Source organism: Mya arenaria, chromosome 3, assembly GCF_026914265.1.
Source record: "Mya arenaria isolate MELC-2E11 chromosome 3, ASM2691426v1".
NCBI classification, from domain to species: domain Eukaryota; kingdom Metazoa; phylum Mollusca; class Bivalvia; order Myida; family Myidae; genus Mya; species Mya arenaria.
The window spans coordinates 7,104,894-7,120,812 of record NC_069124.1 but is presented as its reverse complement, the minus strand read 5'-3'; the positions used below and the strand labels follow the sequence as shown (position 1 = coordinate 7,120,812).

At 37.8% G+C, this 15,919-nt stretch overlaps 2 protein-coding genes across 3 annotated transcripts; both read right to left on the bottom strand.

Moving 5' to 3' along the window:
- Positions 1-306: 306 nt before the first annotated feature.
- Positions 307-5,628, bottom strand: LOC128228558 (alpha-protein kinase vwkA-like). The gene is made up of 2 exons (XM_052939934.1): positions 4,930-5,628; positions 307-865 (listed from the first exon to the last, which is right to left on the bottom strand). The coding sequence occupies exons 1-2, from the start codon at positions 5,500-5,502 to the stop codon at positions 563-565; spliced, it is 876 nt and encodes a 291-aa protein (XP_052795894.1). The 5' UTR covers positions 5,503-5,628; the 3' UTR covers positions 307-562.
- Positions 5,629-9,627: 3,999 nt separating this feature from the next.
- LOC128226149 (uncharacterized protein CXorf38-like) lies at positions 9,628-14,695 on the bottom strand. Of its 2 annotated transcripts, none has more exons than XM_052936045.1 (5): positions 14,588-14,695; positions 13,492-14,059; positions 13,169-13,327; positions 12,701-12,923; positions 9,628-12,575 (listed from the first exon to the last, which is right to left on the bottom strand). In XM_052936045.1, exons 2-5 carry the CDS (start codon positions 14,047-14,049, stop codon positions 9,838-9,840), a joined length of 3,678 nt encoding a protein of 1,225 aa, XP_052792005.1. In that variant the 5' UTR covers positions 14,050-14,059; positions 14,588-14,695; the 3' UTR covers positions 9,628-9,837. The 2 variants fall into 2 exon arrangements, with proteins under 2 accessions (XP_052792005.1, XP_052792006.1); XM_052936046.1 differs by having other exon boundaries at positions 12,440-12,575; positions 12,813-12,923.
- Between the last annotated feature and the right edge of the window lie 1,224 nt (positions 14,696-15,919).

The window sequence follows — 15,919 nt, the reverse complement described above, 5'->3', positions numbered from 1 at the left end:
AAAATATTAGATAATCTTAATTTAAAGTTGGTAAGTGATAAACATAAATAACACTAGCTGATAGCTATTTTCCAACATAACGGATTATTCAAAAACAAAAAAAACAAGTCTTAGACTAACACTGGGCCTTCTGTACTTTTCAATGACACTACGTGCATTTGATGAACCATAATTCATTACGAGGAAATGATAGCCACAATAAAGCGCGTATAGGGAACTTATTTAACATTTGGATATTCATTTTGTCGCCAAAACAAAAATTGTCAGACTCTGAAGCGGCTGTTTATGTGAACTAGACGAAATGAGTGCTGTCGTTTTGTGAGTTTAATTAACTGACAACTGTTACAGGGTTACCAAGAGCATTAACAAATACATGCTGACAAACTAGGACATGAATAGTGTGTAAAGACATAAGAATAAAAGAAATAGCATGTATATTATTGTATATGAACAATGGCAAATGAAAAAGCAATATTTGGCCCCTTTTATAATAAAACAAAATGTTATGAAAGAAAATGTCTGAATCACAATAAGTCTACTGTATCTTGGTAAACAAAACCATTTACAAGTTATTAACTTCAAATATGGCGGACATGGGCCGGAAGTGGCGGCTGCTCCCACGGTTTGCGCGCAGCAAATCTTCTTCTGTCACCTGAAAGGAGTAGGTAGTAGATCTCGGCCCTGAGCGCATATTCAGGCCAGTCATTGGGTTGTTAAGGCCCAATTCTCGGCATAGCTTGTTACAGTTATGGTTCCCCAGCACCATCTCCATGCCGACGACACCAAGGTCTGTGTTACCGAAACGACAGTCATAAGAATGGATTGCAGGGTCTGTCAGGATGTATTTCCGTCCTGATTTCACACCCTAGAATATATAAAACAATGGAAAAGCTTGCATTTTTTGTAGTTGACACAAAATTGCTGTACCGGACTTGCTTGTGAAATGTTGTATATTTCAATGTCCGTCTCATACAAAATGTCAAACGGTACTGTAATTCTTTTTCGCTGTCAGCCTGTCCAAGCCTTGCAAATAAAATGGTGGTTCTAGTATGCCTACATAATATCATTGTGCGGACAATTTCAGGGGGTATGGTACCAATTAAACATGTTAAAACCTATTTTTTCCGCTAGTCAAGGATGATCTCCATTTCATTACCTACATCCCCCTGTCATTCATTGTATCTCAGAAAATTAAAAAATAGACAGAGATCATCCTCATAGTTTACCCATTGAATTCCCAGCATATTCTGCCTACGTACATGTGAATGTACCAGAATCACCATCTCCTTTGAACATTTCAACACGGTGGTAGAATCATGCACCTAGTGACTCGTTCACGTTTTATCAAGTCAGAGTGAGATATGTGAACACAAGAGCTGTCACAGTATGTGACGAATGCCCGCGAATGTGATATTGACCTACGAACAAGGTCAGTACATGAAAAGTTGATCTTGCCTTTACGTGTCAAATACATATGGCAAGTTATTTTAAATTGCCTCTGAACATGAAAAATACCACCCATACTTGACAACCTACACTGTAATGTCCTTATATTCAGAATTCCCTTGTGAATAAACACTTAGTGTATCTTTCACCTTAGAGGTAGGGACATGGGTCTTGCACACGACACGTCGTCTTCGTATGTGGAACACATGTAGCAAGTGATTTTAAAATCTGTCCATACAAGGGAAAGTAACAGCCCTGACACGACAACCTAAACTCTATGTCCTTATATGCAGCACTCCATTGTGAATAAACACTAAGTGTGACCTTGACCTTTGAGGTAGGGACACGGGTCTTGCACGCGACACGTCGTCTTGGTATGTGGAACACATGTGGCAAGTTATTTCAAAATCTGTCCATACAAGGGAAAGTTACAGCCCGGACACGACAACCTATACTCTATGTCCTTATATGCAGCACTCCATTGTGAATAAACACTATGTGTGACCTTGACCTTTGAGGCAGGGACACGGGTCTTGCACGCGACACGTTGTCTTGGTATGTGGAACACATGTGGCAAGTTATTTTAAAATCTGTCCATACAAGAGAAAGTTACAGCCCGGACACGACAACCTATACTCTATGTCCTTATATGCAGCACTCCATTGTGAATAAATACTAAGTGTGACCTTGACCTTTGAGGTAGGGACACGGGTCTTGCACGCGACACGTCGTCTTGGTATGTGGAACACATGTGGCAAGTTATTTTAAAATCTGTCCATACAAGGGAAAGTTACAGCCCTGACACGACAACCTATACTCTATGTCCTTATATGCAGCACTCCATTGTAAATAAACACTAAGTGTGACCTTGACCTTTGAGGTAGGGACACGGGTCTTGCACGCGATACGTCGTCTTGGTATGTGGAACACATGTGGCAAGTTATTTTAAAATCTGTCCATACAAGAGAAAGTTACAGCCCGGACACGACAACCTATACTCTATATCCTTATATGCAGCACTCCATTGTGAATAAACACTAAGTGTGACCTTGACCTTTGAGGTAGGGACACGGGTCTTGCACGCGACACGTCGTCTTGGTATGTGGAACACATGTGGCAAGTTATTTTAAAATCTGTCCATACAAGGGAAAGTTACAGCCCGGACACGACAACCTATACTCTATGTCATTATATGCAGCACTCCATTGTAAATAAACACTAAGTGTGACCTTGACCTTTGAGGTAGGGACACGGGTCTTGCACGCGACACGTCGTCTTGGTATGTGGAACACATGTGGCAAGTTATTTTAAAATCTGTCCATACAAGAGAAAGTTACAGCCCGGACACGACAACCTATACTCTATGTCCTTATATGCAGCACTCCATTGTAAATAAACACTAAGTGTGACCTTGACCTTTGAGGTAGGGACACGGGTCTTGCACGCGACACGTCGTCTTGGTATGTGGAACACATGTGGCAAGTTATTTTAAAATCTGTCCATACAAGGGAAAGTTACAGTCCGGACACGACAACCTATACTCTATGTCCTTATATGCAGCACTCCATTGTGAATAAACACTAAGTGTGACCTTGACCTTTGAGGTAGGGACACGGGTCTTGCACGCGACACGTCGTCTTGGTATGTGGAACACATGTGGCAAGTTATTTTAAAATCTGTCCATACAAGAGAAAGTTACAGCCCGGACACGACAACCTATACTCTATGTCCTTATATGCAGCACTCCATTGTAAATAAACACTAAGTGTGACCTTGACCTTTGAGGTAGGGACACGGGTCTTGCACGCGACACGTCGTCTTGGTATGTGGAACACATGTGGCAAGTTATTTTAAAATCTGTCCATACAAGGGAAAGTTACAGTCCGGACACGACAACCTATACTCTATGTCCTTATATGCAGCACTCCATTGTGAATAAACACTAAGTGTGACCTTGACCTTTGAGGTAGGGACACGGGTCTTGCACGCGACACGTCATCTTGGTATGAGGAACACATGTGGCAAGTTATTTTAAAATCTGTCCATACAAGAGAAAGTTACAGCCCGGACACGACAACCTATACTCTATGTCCTTATATGCAGCACTCCATTGTGAATAAACACTAAGTGTGACCTTGACCTTTGAGGTAGGGACACGGGTCTTGCACACGACACGTCGTCTTGGTATGTGGTACACATGTGGCAAGTTATTTTAAAATCTGTTTATACAAGAGAAAGTTACAGACCGGACACGACAACCTATACTCTATGTCCTTATATGCAGCACTCCATTGTAAATAAACACTAAGTGTGACCTTGACCTTTGAGGTAGGGACACGAGTCTTGCACGCCACACGTCGTCTTGGTATGTGGAACACATGTGGCAAGTTATTTTAAAATCTGCCCATACAAGGGAGAGCTACAGAGCCGGACGGACGGACGGACGGACGGACGGTGCGATTTTAATATGCCCACCTTCGGGGGCATAAAAAGCTTCTAGTTATGATAAAACAGCTCTATTGTTACAAGTAAAAAATAAAGATTTAAGAATGTGGCAGAAAATGCTCTATTGTGAGGATAATCTTAAGTAACGATGCTAAAAATTGAATGAGTTTAGATTTTATTTACAAAATTTTGTTCAAATGAGTGTATGACCCTTGATTAGAAAAGTAAATACAAAATAAAATTTCAACAAGGTTTAAAAAAATGTCAATAGATAATAGCCTTTATAGTCATTAATAAACAGTTATGCACCAGTCAATTGTAACCACGGCCCCCCAGATCCGGGGAATAGTGGGGACTTTGACTTTCGGCCCAGCCAACCCCGGCTAAAATCCGCGCCTTGCGGGGACGAACAGATGGTAAAATCCCCGCCAAATGCCCCCGCACCCCAGGGACCTTAGGTAAAGCCCATTCCTCGCTATATTTAAAGCGAAGACAAAACCACCGCATTCACCCGGCACTGCGGGGCCAAAGGTAAAAAAAGGTGAAAGGTAAAAACACGGTCCATTTCCCCGGCTATCCCCGGTATACCCCCGGACCTGGGGGGGTGGGGGGGGCTGTGGGACTGACATATTTTTACCAACACATTTTTTTGCGTTTTGATCGGTATATGGATATTTTTTAGTCATTTATTGTATTCAAATCTTTCTACAAAAGTGATATACCCTAGCTGATATACATACATGTATGTAGGTCAGTTTGGTACAGAATCCCAGTTCTCAAAAGAGAAATAGAAAATAGTTATGCATATCTACATACCCTACTATTTTTAGATGTTTATAATGGAAACAAATTTACATTTACAATTTTATTTCTATTTTTATTTCTATTATTATTTATTTATTTATTATTATTATTATTATTATTTATTTTATTTATTTATTTATTTATTGGGGGAGGGGGCTTACAATACTTCGAGAATACAATATAATTTGTAATATACTGGTATTATCATCCAATATACTTTTATACAGGTCTTACCTGAAGGTCACAGACCATGAACTTGTGACCACTGATGTACCAGGTCCAGTGGCAGAATGTCGTCATCAATTCGTGGATGCTCTTTTCATAGCCTCCGTTCGAGTTGAATTTGTCATACTGGCCCTCGATGAAAGGCTCGATAGACACGTGCTCGTTGGACTTCACGTATCTAGAATCCGTATCGTATGGGATAAACCACAAAACGTTGAAAGTGGAGACGTACTGCATTTTTGCTATGAGCGGTATGAGGAATTCTATTTCATTCTCGTGAATGTAGTTTCGAATTCGCCGGAAATAATTTCTGCCAAATTCTTCAGCATATCCAAGAGCTTTCTTACTCGCCGCCAAGTCTGGTGCCATTTGAACAAAATGCTGGGCGTATTCCGATTTGAATACCTTCGTAACGCATTTTGACCCGTTTCTTGGTCCATCACCGTACAGTGTCCCTTGAAATGCTAAACGGCTTGCCCCCTTTGCAAAAGGCTTATCCACAAATCTTGCCCAGTACCTTTTCCCATCTTTTACATCAGTGTTGATCGAGTTGTAAGTTTCGTGAGATTGGTAAGCGCCCATTTTGAAAATGAAACAATCCACATGCAGTTTTCTGACGCAATGTTTTGGAATTGGTTTTTCGAAAATAACATGTACTTTCGCTTTCCGCGCTTTCCTCAAATTTAATGCATATTAATAGTCGTTAGACCTCCAGCCCGTCAATCATAGGCCTGCAAAAGTGTTTGATAAATCTCACACACAACTGTTTTTCTGTCGGATATTCGAACTGGTAAATCTCGTGCAAATCGTGCACCTACTAACGTTCTTAATACTACAGAAATGTTTGTTTCTTGTGCTTTCCTGACATTTTTCTCATACAAATGTACCGATTTGACTGAGAAAAAAGCAATACTTTCTGTTGTCTAAGTCGGATAGATCACGAGTAGCCGTTTGATATTGAATTTATCAGCGAGCGTACGAGTAGCCGTTTGATATGGAATTATCAACTCGCTACGCTCGCTGATAAATTCAATATCAAACGGCTACTCGTGATCTATCCTATACTTATCCGGAACTCCGCGACTGGGATTTTCCACGTACATGTTCACGCTTCATGCACACGTACTGTATGTATAGGTTATAGTTCATGTATTACTAGCCACAATAATGCGCGTATAGGGAACTTTTCCAACGTTTGGCTTTTCATTTTGTTCCCTAAACGTCGAGTCGCCAAAACTTCTCACAGATTGACCGTTTTTACAACTTTTTTTTTGTCTTGGAAAGAGCAAATTTTTACGTTAATATCTGCAAACCAATGATAAAAGATTGCTGACAAAAGATCAGATCGCAGATTTGCATATTTCCGTTCGAAAATTAATGTTTTATTGGTTTAAACCTTTAAAGGGACTGTACACCAGATTGGCACCAAAAAAGTTTTTTTCTGTGACGAATCTCAGGACAATTGTTTAATAGAATGTTTTACTCTTTGATATCATAAAAAAATATACCAAAATGTAAAAAAAAGAAAGTCGGAGACCGGGTTCGAATCGGTGTCGCCAAAATTGCAGTCCGAACCAAATGTATTTTTTTAGGCCCAAGTTGGTAATTTGTAATCCATGACCGACTCAAAGCTTATCGTTGGAACCCTGGTAAGTAGATATTTAAGTCACGACCCAATATATGAATCGCCAATAATCAAAACAGAGTGCACACAATACTTGGCTCTGGTTGGCTTGTTTTAAGGGGTAAACAATTTATTCACATAAATGTTATTCTGTACCAACCTTGGAACGCCAAATCTACATGCATTCAAAAAATCGTAGAGCTCTTCAAATGGTAATAGATCTCTTCAATTAAATTAAAGAGGGCTCCAAATCCAATTAATGATATCACCAATTGAATTAACTCAATCTCTTATCTCTTCAAATCATTTGAAGAACGCTCTTATTCAATTCCAAATTAACTGAATTGAATAGCTCTTCATTTGAATTAGAGTTATCTCCGAATCAATTAGAGACCTCTCTAATTCAATCGGAAATCCCTCCAGTTCATTATTATATATTGTGAACTTTCAAATATGGCAGAATTAATGCTCGCAACGCTGCTCACTCCGCCCAGTCTTAATTATTAAGATTTTAATTCATGTCATCTAGCTATTACATAAATCGGTGATATTTTCAACTCCAGCATAAGGGTAAAAATGGTCCCAACCCGAATTATTTATCATTTTTACCGAATATTCGTTTCTAAATGCAGAGAGCAAGTGAGTCTGAAACGGGCCGGGACAGTGGTCATTGTTTATATGATATAAAGTTTAAATATGTTCTTGTCTTAGTAAAAGACATATGTCCCAGATATTTGGCATGCATCATTGACTTGATTCGTGGTGTCGAATTTGATCAAATTATACACCTATTGTAAAGAATCTGTTGAACATTTCATGCAAAGCCCATTGGTTTCATACATTTAGGAATTTATTTGCGGCACACTGAAGAACTAGTTGAGCCAGATTGAGTGATACAGTATGTTAGGCTAACATAACATTGTTAGCTAACAGGATTCATAGCAACATTTTAAGCAGTGGTTTAGTTGAAGTTATCTTATTTGTTGTTATTAACAGTTTTACAGTAAAGACTATGACACCACAGGCAATTTGCGTTAGATTTGAGGTCCGTCTGCGTATATTGGTTGCATTTTGGCTTGACCCTTCCCGCAACACCCAAACTTGTTAAAGAGAAATTTTGAAGTCTAAAGGACGACATTTATCCTCATCATTGAATGAGGTATAAAGACGACAATAATGATTGAAGTCCCAATATGTAACAACGATGATTGACATCTAAAACGTTACACTGGAGAGGGGTCATCCCATGTTAGATAGAGGCCGACCAGGCTCTGTGCGCATCACAATGGTTCGGTTGCAAGGAATCGATACCAAGGTAAAGACTCTATCATCCTATTCGATGATAATCAGAGCCGTTGCACCCATAAAAATTAAGTAGTATACCAATCAGTACTGTATTATGACAATTGAACTTGTATGCGTGCAAATTCTAACGCCTACAACTGTGCAAAGTAATTATTCAATATCGGCATGTAAACTGCCATTGCAATGTGTGAACGTAAATGAGTCATATATTTGAATGTTCTTTGAAAGTGAATGCGGAAGTGTGAGGTTGAGGGTTCGATGCAAACTTTGCGCATGCATTACAAAGATAAGCTTGAAATATCATCCCTACCGTTGTGAACTCGTTAAGTAAGACGCGTATTTATCCAAATTGAACCTTTTTTGTTGCGGTATTTCTACTTTCACTTTGGACAACATTTGAAGGCTTTTCCAATTACGTCATTAAAACCAGGAAAGTCGATGGTAGCCGTCCAGTGAGAAACTTCTTGCATTTAATACATAGCCGAGTGCGCGGTCAAGGTCAGAATTGCAAGAGGGTGATTCGAAGTAGAAATACCGCAACAAAACACGTTCTTGTAGCTTAGTCTTTCACCTTTCCGGCAGCGCCTTGCTGTTTGTTTGTTTAGATTTTGATATTGGTATCATTTGAATGTAATTGTTTGCTGATTACTGAGATGTCAGATAAATGACCGAACAATTATTATGCAACAAGGTCAGTTTTGAGTACATTTGTAAAATTAACTCTTACTTTTTCCATTTCGAATTTTAGTACAGATTATCTCCCTTTGACCCTAAAGTTATCTGTTCCGTGATTACATTTTAACAACTAAGAAGTAGTGAAATGTTTCCCGCCGTTTGTCTAAAATCCCTCGATTTTCTTATCTATCACGTAACTTTTCTAAAGGTGGTAGACGGATGTTTTTTTGTATAAAAACATTTAACGTGTAAGGCTGATCATCAGTGAGAAAGTTGAAGAAGAGTCTAATCCAAGATTGGTGTGTTTGAATGTAAATGTTCTTGCTACTCTGGGTTGACAGAAGTTTGTTTAGTAGTGTGATTTGTTTATCTGTTTTAGTGTGTGTTTTCATCAATATAACTGTCGTCTGTTTTATTCCATGTATGTGTTTGAATGTAAATGTTCTTGCTACTCTGGGTTGACAGAAGTTTGTTTAGTACTGTGATTTGTTTATCTATTTTAGTGTGTGTTTTCATCGTCTGTTTTATTCCATGTATTTCGATATGTCGATCACTAGACAGTAGACAGTGTATGAATGACTGGATATGCTTAGAAATGTATATATACAAGTGTAAAAATGACAAGTTATATTGTATGCTTAAAACGATTTATTGCTTGTTTCAGGATTCGTTTTTTGTCTTTCTCTACACATATGCCTGATGATCGATGATGTGAATAAACTCCTTAACAGAACTCTACTACTCCCAGACTTTATTTCATCATATATATGGACTTAACTTTCACTTAAAAATCGTGCTTAAAGGCCATATATTATAGTTAACCAAAATGTTATTACAGATTTGAAATTTTAGTTTTCATTTTAACTGAAATCTTACGCGACATGGCCTAACATTAGTTTCGGAATATTTTTACATAGTCTTTCTCCATTCAAACACTCAAAACACCCTATCAAATGATACCAACACACTATGGGTTCACATAACTCACAAACATGACTAATTGTATTTTGGTATCCGATACCAAACTACCGGCTTATGCTTTGGTATCCGATACCAAACTACCGGCTTATGCTTTATTATTTGACAAATAATAACAAAATATGACACGAAGACAATTTCTTTAATGAAACGGGATCTTGAACTCATCGAGTTTCTTCTTATATGTCACAAATGTACCTGCCATCAACAAGATAAAGCTAAAGCTTCATCATCATTATTTTTCATACACAATACTACAGACACAAAAACATTCACACGAAACCATGCATCCTAAAAAGGATGATAGTTGGAACATTCATTGTTCTTGTCTTACTTTAACTTGAAAGAGAATGGCCTGATTTAAATATCAACTTTCGGAGGTTATAGGAATACTGGACACGACAAATCTTAAGATCGTTTGATAAAGACGTGCACCGTTTTGTTCCTATCCCACAGGTCAAATCACAGGTAGCGATCTCGACATCGTTCTTCTCTCTCAGTATTTTCACAACTTCTTCAGCACTCGCGTCATTGACTGGTGTGATCTCGCACATTTCTAGCTCAACACTTACGGCATGTTCAAATGAACTCACAGCGTCGACAAGTGTTTTCAAACTGACTGACGATAGCCTCATTCGTCTCAAAATAAGCCATCTAACTTTGTCCGGAATGCATATGTTGTATGCTTCAAAGTCGGAGTTATAGAGGTACAATATCTCCAGATTTTTCATGGATAAAATAACGTCTTGGATCAAAGAAATCTCGTCCTTCTTAATATCGCCAAGGCGTAGTTCTCGCAATCGGATAGATCCTTGAATGGAACACAGTACCTTAGACCATTGTGAATTTTGCCGTCCAATGCGGTCACCAAGACAGCAGAACTTCAACATTTGTTTCTGTAAAAGGATTTTCTCGACATTCACATTCCATAAACCCAGTACGGATAGGTTGCTGCACTCAATCAAGTCTAAATCATCCAGTACCGTCACATATTCAATAAACATATAATGTAGTCTCCTTGAAAATTTAGTCCCCTTTGAAAATGTAACCTTCATTGCCATATCGTTATCTATCGATGCGAACGATGAGAGAAGTATGCAGGAATAAATATGTGTAGCAGGAAATACTACGACGTCAATGGTAACAAATTCAAAAACAATTGAGGACAAAGATAGACATTTGGAAAGGTCCAGAGTTCCTTTCAATGCAACCTCTTTCAGATCAAGAGTGTGAATATGCCAACAATCCTCCAGATTTACGGTGCTTAGCATCAGGTTTTCGGTTTTCTCTCCGTCTACATGCACAAATCTCAAGCTCTTTTGGGAGGACTGTATCATGCTCGTGCAATCGTCAATGGTTACCGATGTTGAGTCATTGTCACATATCAAACACATAGCTACCATGTCACTTCTGTCTATGTGATCGCATACGTTTACATCGCATTGGGAAGGGCTGATTTCGTTTAAAATGACATGACGAAGCTTTAAGCTACATTCAGTAATGCAATTTCGGTTTGCTTCCTGCAAACCTGCTATGAACACTTCCTGTATACTTCTGATATCACCGACTTGAATTTCATGTTTGCTAACCAAATGTTTGGTATAATTGTCAGAAAGATATAGTGAAGCTGTGTGTGCTAGTGACTTACTTAATCCACAAAGAAAAACAAAAACCTCAGACGATAACTTCCCATGGGCTTCTAAGAACATATTCTTCATATGCCCATACTTCTTGTATCCTGGCAATAACGAAGCCATGTAAATGCTTGCAAGAAATTCTTGGTATGTTTTGTGGAGAAAGCTGTACTCGTATTGGTCTTTTCCGAAGCCACGTGGTGTTGATGACCTTGAAAGCAAACCGCTTCTGAGTGCTAACTTTTCTTCCTGATCAGACAAGATGCTTTGCACTGAAGTCAAGTAGAGTTGCCCACCTTTTTCGTGTTGTGTAGGGCAAAATATTGCATTGAAAGCAATCTCGCCAAGTTTAACAATTGCTTTTGAATATTTGCAGCAGAATTTATTGTTAGTGACACACACCGGTAACTCAAAATATTCTGTTTCCAAAATATTTTCATACAATGCCTCGTCTTTATGGCTGGTGTTACCAAACATGGTTCCCATAGTGTTACAATACACCTGACATTTGGATTCACCTATTCCACGTCCTTCACACCAAAGACACAGCATCTGATTTGCAAGTAATGGCACCTTGAGAAGACTTGTCATTTTTTTGTTTTCAACTTCTTTGAAAAACTGCTCCGTTTCAATATCATTGCAGTACATTTTTTTTAAACTTGCGTGTGCCTTTTCAATTAATTTTTCAATAAGGATTGAATGCATGGTTTCTATTTCAATACTGATTTCGTTGTCGTGTTGCAAGCTAATATGACCCAATTTCCACGGCCTAGATGTAATGAGCAAGGTACAGTTGATTCTCGTTCGCTCATGTGGAATGTCTTTGCATTCCACGTAACACTCAAACGTGTCCCTGTCTGGGTGATTCCACTCATCCAGGCCATCCAGAATAATCAGACATTTGTGTTTGTGCATTACATCTTGCAAACACCCTTTTCCATAGGTTTCCGATCTGGACAAGCGGTTTATCAGCTGACGATGAAGAATGTCATCCACTTCACACAAACGAGCATCGGACTGTTTCAAATGAGCAAAGAATAAAAATTCAATGTTTCGCAGATAATCGAGTGTTTTTAAATACTCTTCACATCCACTCCTTTCAAAGAGTTCAATGGTGTCTGTGTCATTCGTCTGATAGGCACACCACAAAATAACAAGAAACTGGCAAAACAGTGTCTTTCCAACTCCTGCTTTTGCATTTATGTAAATTCGCCTCGCCACCTTATGATTGTGTACAAATATTTTGTCAAAACGTTTAATTTTTGTCCGTCTAATTTTTGATTTCTTTGTACCTATTTCATTGCCCGTATCAAGTTGAATTTTGACCAGACTCGGTGGCACGAATATGTCAACGAGCGAAATTGTATTGGTTGCATGCAGGCCAAATGGTAAACGACTGCAATTCTGTTTATAGAAAATGACCAAGTCTTCTTTCATGTCTGAAATGCAAAAACAACAACATGAAAACTTAATCAAATTGAAATAAACACCAAAAACGTCAGATGCCGAATATACGTTATACTTGTGGATAGATTTAAACAAGAATGCTTCTAGATTTGCGTACCATTAATCAAATCTGAGTGTGTTTTCTCACAGGCGCTGAGTTGGGCAACATGTTTTTGAACAGACCCCTTTACGTTTTCAATGTAATGTTCAAGCGATTTAAGGTCTTCAACCTTTTCTTTAATTATGTTACTATCTTCAATCAGTCTTTTCAGAGTCTCCGCTGAATCTTGCAGTACTTTCAGTACCTCTTCGTCAGACACTTTCAGTGTATCTTGTTCCAACTGTGAAAATACGAAATAATTTGAACTGCACGGTCAATTTGATACGGATTTTTATTTGCTAATTATAATAAAACTAGTTTCTTAACAGTAAGACAACTACTGAAATGGTCGCCATGAAACATTATGTATCGTGAAAATCGTTGTGATTGAAGTAATAAAACACAGAATAAATGCAAAAAAGAGTTCATAGCATATGTTATTAACATTTCTTTGAGTGCATTTTTATCTCAGCATTTTTCACATACCTTGTTTAATTGATCTACGGCATCTTTTGTATGATTGTCCCCTTTCATATACTTTGGGTCTTGAAGTAAATCTTTCAAAGCATCCGAGCAGCTTTTCCAATCTTCGTCTGTCACCAGAAGACCAGGAGCATGCCTCAGTTTTCGGCCGATTTCTCTAACCTAGACATGTAAAAATAAATAAATGACATTTTTAGTTAATGGACAAATGATTAAATTTTGAATTTGCACTGGCATTGTTTTAATATCGGTACTTAATTTCATCACTGGCAATAAATCATTCTTTATAGTGACCTTATTAAAAACATGATTAATGTTAATCGTACCTTAGTGCAAACATTTGAGTCCGCGGCGAGATTGTCTGTAAAGTAGTTTTGGAAATATTTGCAGTTCATGATAACGCTGATGAGGCCATTGAAGTCCGACATTTCCACCGTATGGACACCAAAGTACCCGTCTGGCGGGAGGTAGCACTTGGCGATCTCCCACCAATCAGTGCTCCATCTACCAGCGTCACTGTTTCTCCAGGACGGTCCTCCAAAACGGTGGTGGATCTGTATCCACTCTCGGAAATCATTACAAATTTTGCTAGGACACTGCCTGTAGGTATGGTTTTGATGAAACTTGCAGGTGCGATTTCGTAGATACTTGCAAATGCCTTGTGTTGGGCATTGGATGACATTCTGGGTTGAACACAAACGACAGGAAACGCCAGGCAAGAGACATTTTTTCTGCAGTATTGATTTATATCCATCGTTCTGAAACTGCTCAATGACATTGGCGACGAATGGTTCAAGAGCCGTTTTTGTAAGGCTAATACCTAAAGACACTTTTAACCAGTTCTGATTGTTCTTTTCATCAAATAATCTTTTGTAACTCGACATCCTGTCATATCTGAAGAAAATATTGTTTCGTTTCGTAGTTTTATTTTTATCCTTTTCATTTAACATTAAGATGGGAAATCCCACTTTCGGTTTCGACTGAGGTCGTATGACCTTTAAACACATGACGTAAGAACATTTCACATTGTCATGAGTATGAGTATTTTATAATGTTTTATCATGCATGACATTTTTTTATAAATTTGAATAACAATTCCCAAAATATTTTTTTCAATATTGGCAAGCTGCAATAAAATCTAAATGCTTTTTTTTTTTTATCTAAATTAGGAAAATGGTCGAATAACAGTGGTTTGAAATATCACTGTCGCTATAATTGCCAACTCGTACACAAACATACTTTCTTAAATATTGCTCTACATACGCAATAAACACAACCGGGTGCCTTTCAATGCGTTTTTCTAGTCCAGTGACTTATTATCATATCAAATGTACATCTCTTCATATTGTTAAAATGTCAAAAAATAAGTTTAAATAAATTCCTTACGCTCATAAAAAAATAATAATTAAAGAGCATATATACCTGCGCTTGGACGGAACAATGACGAATCCAACTTAAACCAGGTGATACGCAGTTCAACAAATTGCCTTCTTGACGTGTGTTTTCCTTATTTAACACTGAACTAATCAGAAATCCCTCCGCTAATATCCATTTAAGTCTATGGCAAATTACGCCAATTCGGAGTGACAACTCTGGGTTACATAGTGTTTTTTATTATCAAAATATGACAGTGAATCAAAGCATGGCTATACGATATCAGACCATTGGCTACTTTCTATCTTTGTAGGTTTTTGAAGCTGAATGGGTTAAGGTTTAAAAAATTTGCTGAATATGTTGGATCTACTTGATCTACTTTTTATTATCTATCGATTCAACATTAATATCTACATTTTCACCACATAATATGTTCTCCTGCGCGGGATTGTGCAACGTGATCGAATATACATACCAGAACAGATTTCAGCGGTCATTTTGAATATGAATTATAATTATGACAAATAAATAACAAGGGTTAATGTTTATATTTGATTGTTTCAAATTTATATATCATTAACTTGTATCGACTTGTGTTTCGGCAAGTTTTTATTAAGGTATAACGATCTGGTATATTCAATAAACATTCTTACACAGTGGTAGGTGCTGATATTGTCAAAACTGTGGCCGGGCAGAGATTTCGTTGGTTGTCTGTAGGTTGGGATTGAGCAAATCATAGGAGCAACCATGTTTTTGTCCGCTTCTGTGTCTGATAATGTCAGTAAAATCTAGTAGTATTTTAATTACATGATAAATTAAGTACCTCCTCTTAGCAATACCTTTTAAAGATTATTTCTAGCAAGCTAAAGTAAAAAAAAACATTTTTCTACAAACTACACATCACTATATCATGCTGTAATTACCTACAACTTTGCGTTTAAAATGTATTCTATTCATAAACTTAAATTTAACTAACCATTCAACTACAGCGCGTCTGGACTGGTACAGTCGGGAAAACTAGTTGATGTTATTATTGTATACATTGCTCTGATCACTCTTATGTATGCATGTACATGATTAGAAACGGCCTTTGCAAGTACTTTATCCACTATATAACCTATTTAAAACTACATTGTATATGATTATTGTTCGCGGTCATCAGTTCATTGTTATGTATGTTTTTTATTCATGTCGGGAAATTGCTCATTGATCTAAAGTTTCTTGTAATCATATACCCGACTTTATTCTTAATTTGTTTAATGTGTAGTACACAAATGGAACTTTAATCTCATATATGGCTTTGAGTGTCGTGCAACACTAGAAATTAACGTTATTTCACGTGCAAGTCAGTTAATTATCTATAGAATATATAAGAAATGC

What these genes read in the sequence shown, in the direction of transcription:
- LOC128228558 (XM_052939934.1), bottom strand. Translation starts at nt 5,502, where the DNA reads ATGGGCGCTTACCAATCTCACGAAACTTACAACTCGATCAACACTGAT. An exon ending in TCATGGTCTGTGACCTTCAG is followed by an intron (nt 866 to 4,929) that starts GTAAGACCTGTA and finishes TATATATTCTAG; the next exon opens with GGTGTGAAATCAGGACGGAA.
- LOC128226149 (XM_052936045.1), bottom strand. Translation starts at nt 14,049, where the DNA reads ATGTCGAGTTACAAAAGATTATTTGATGAAAAGAACAATCAGAACTGG. An exon ending in CCGTAGATCAATTAAACAAG is followed by an intron (nt 12,924 to 13,168) that starts GTATGTGAAAAA and finishes GTATTTTCACAG; the next exon opens with TTGGAACAAGATACACTGAA. An exon ending in ACACTCAGATTTGATTAATG is followed by an intron (nt 12,576 to 12,700) that starts GTACGCAAATCT and finishes TTTGCATTTCAG; the next exon opens with ACATGAAAGAAGACTTGGTC.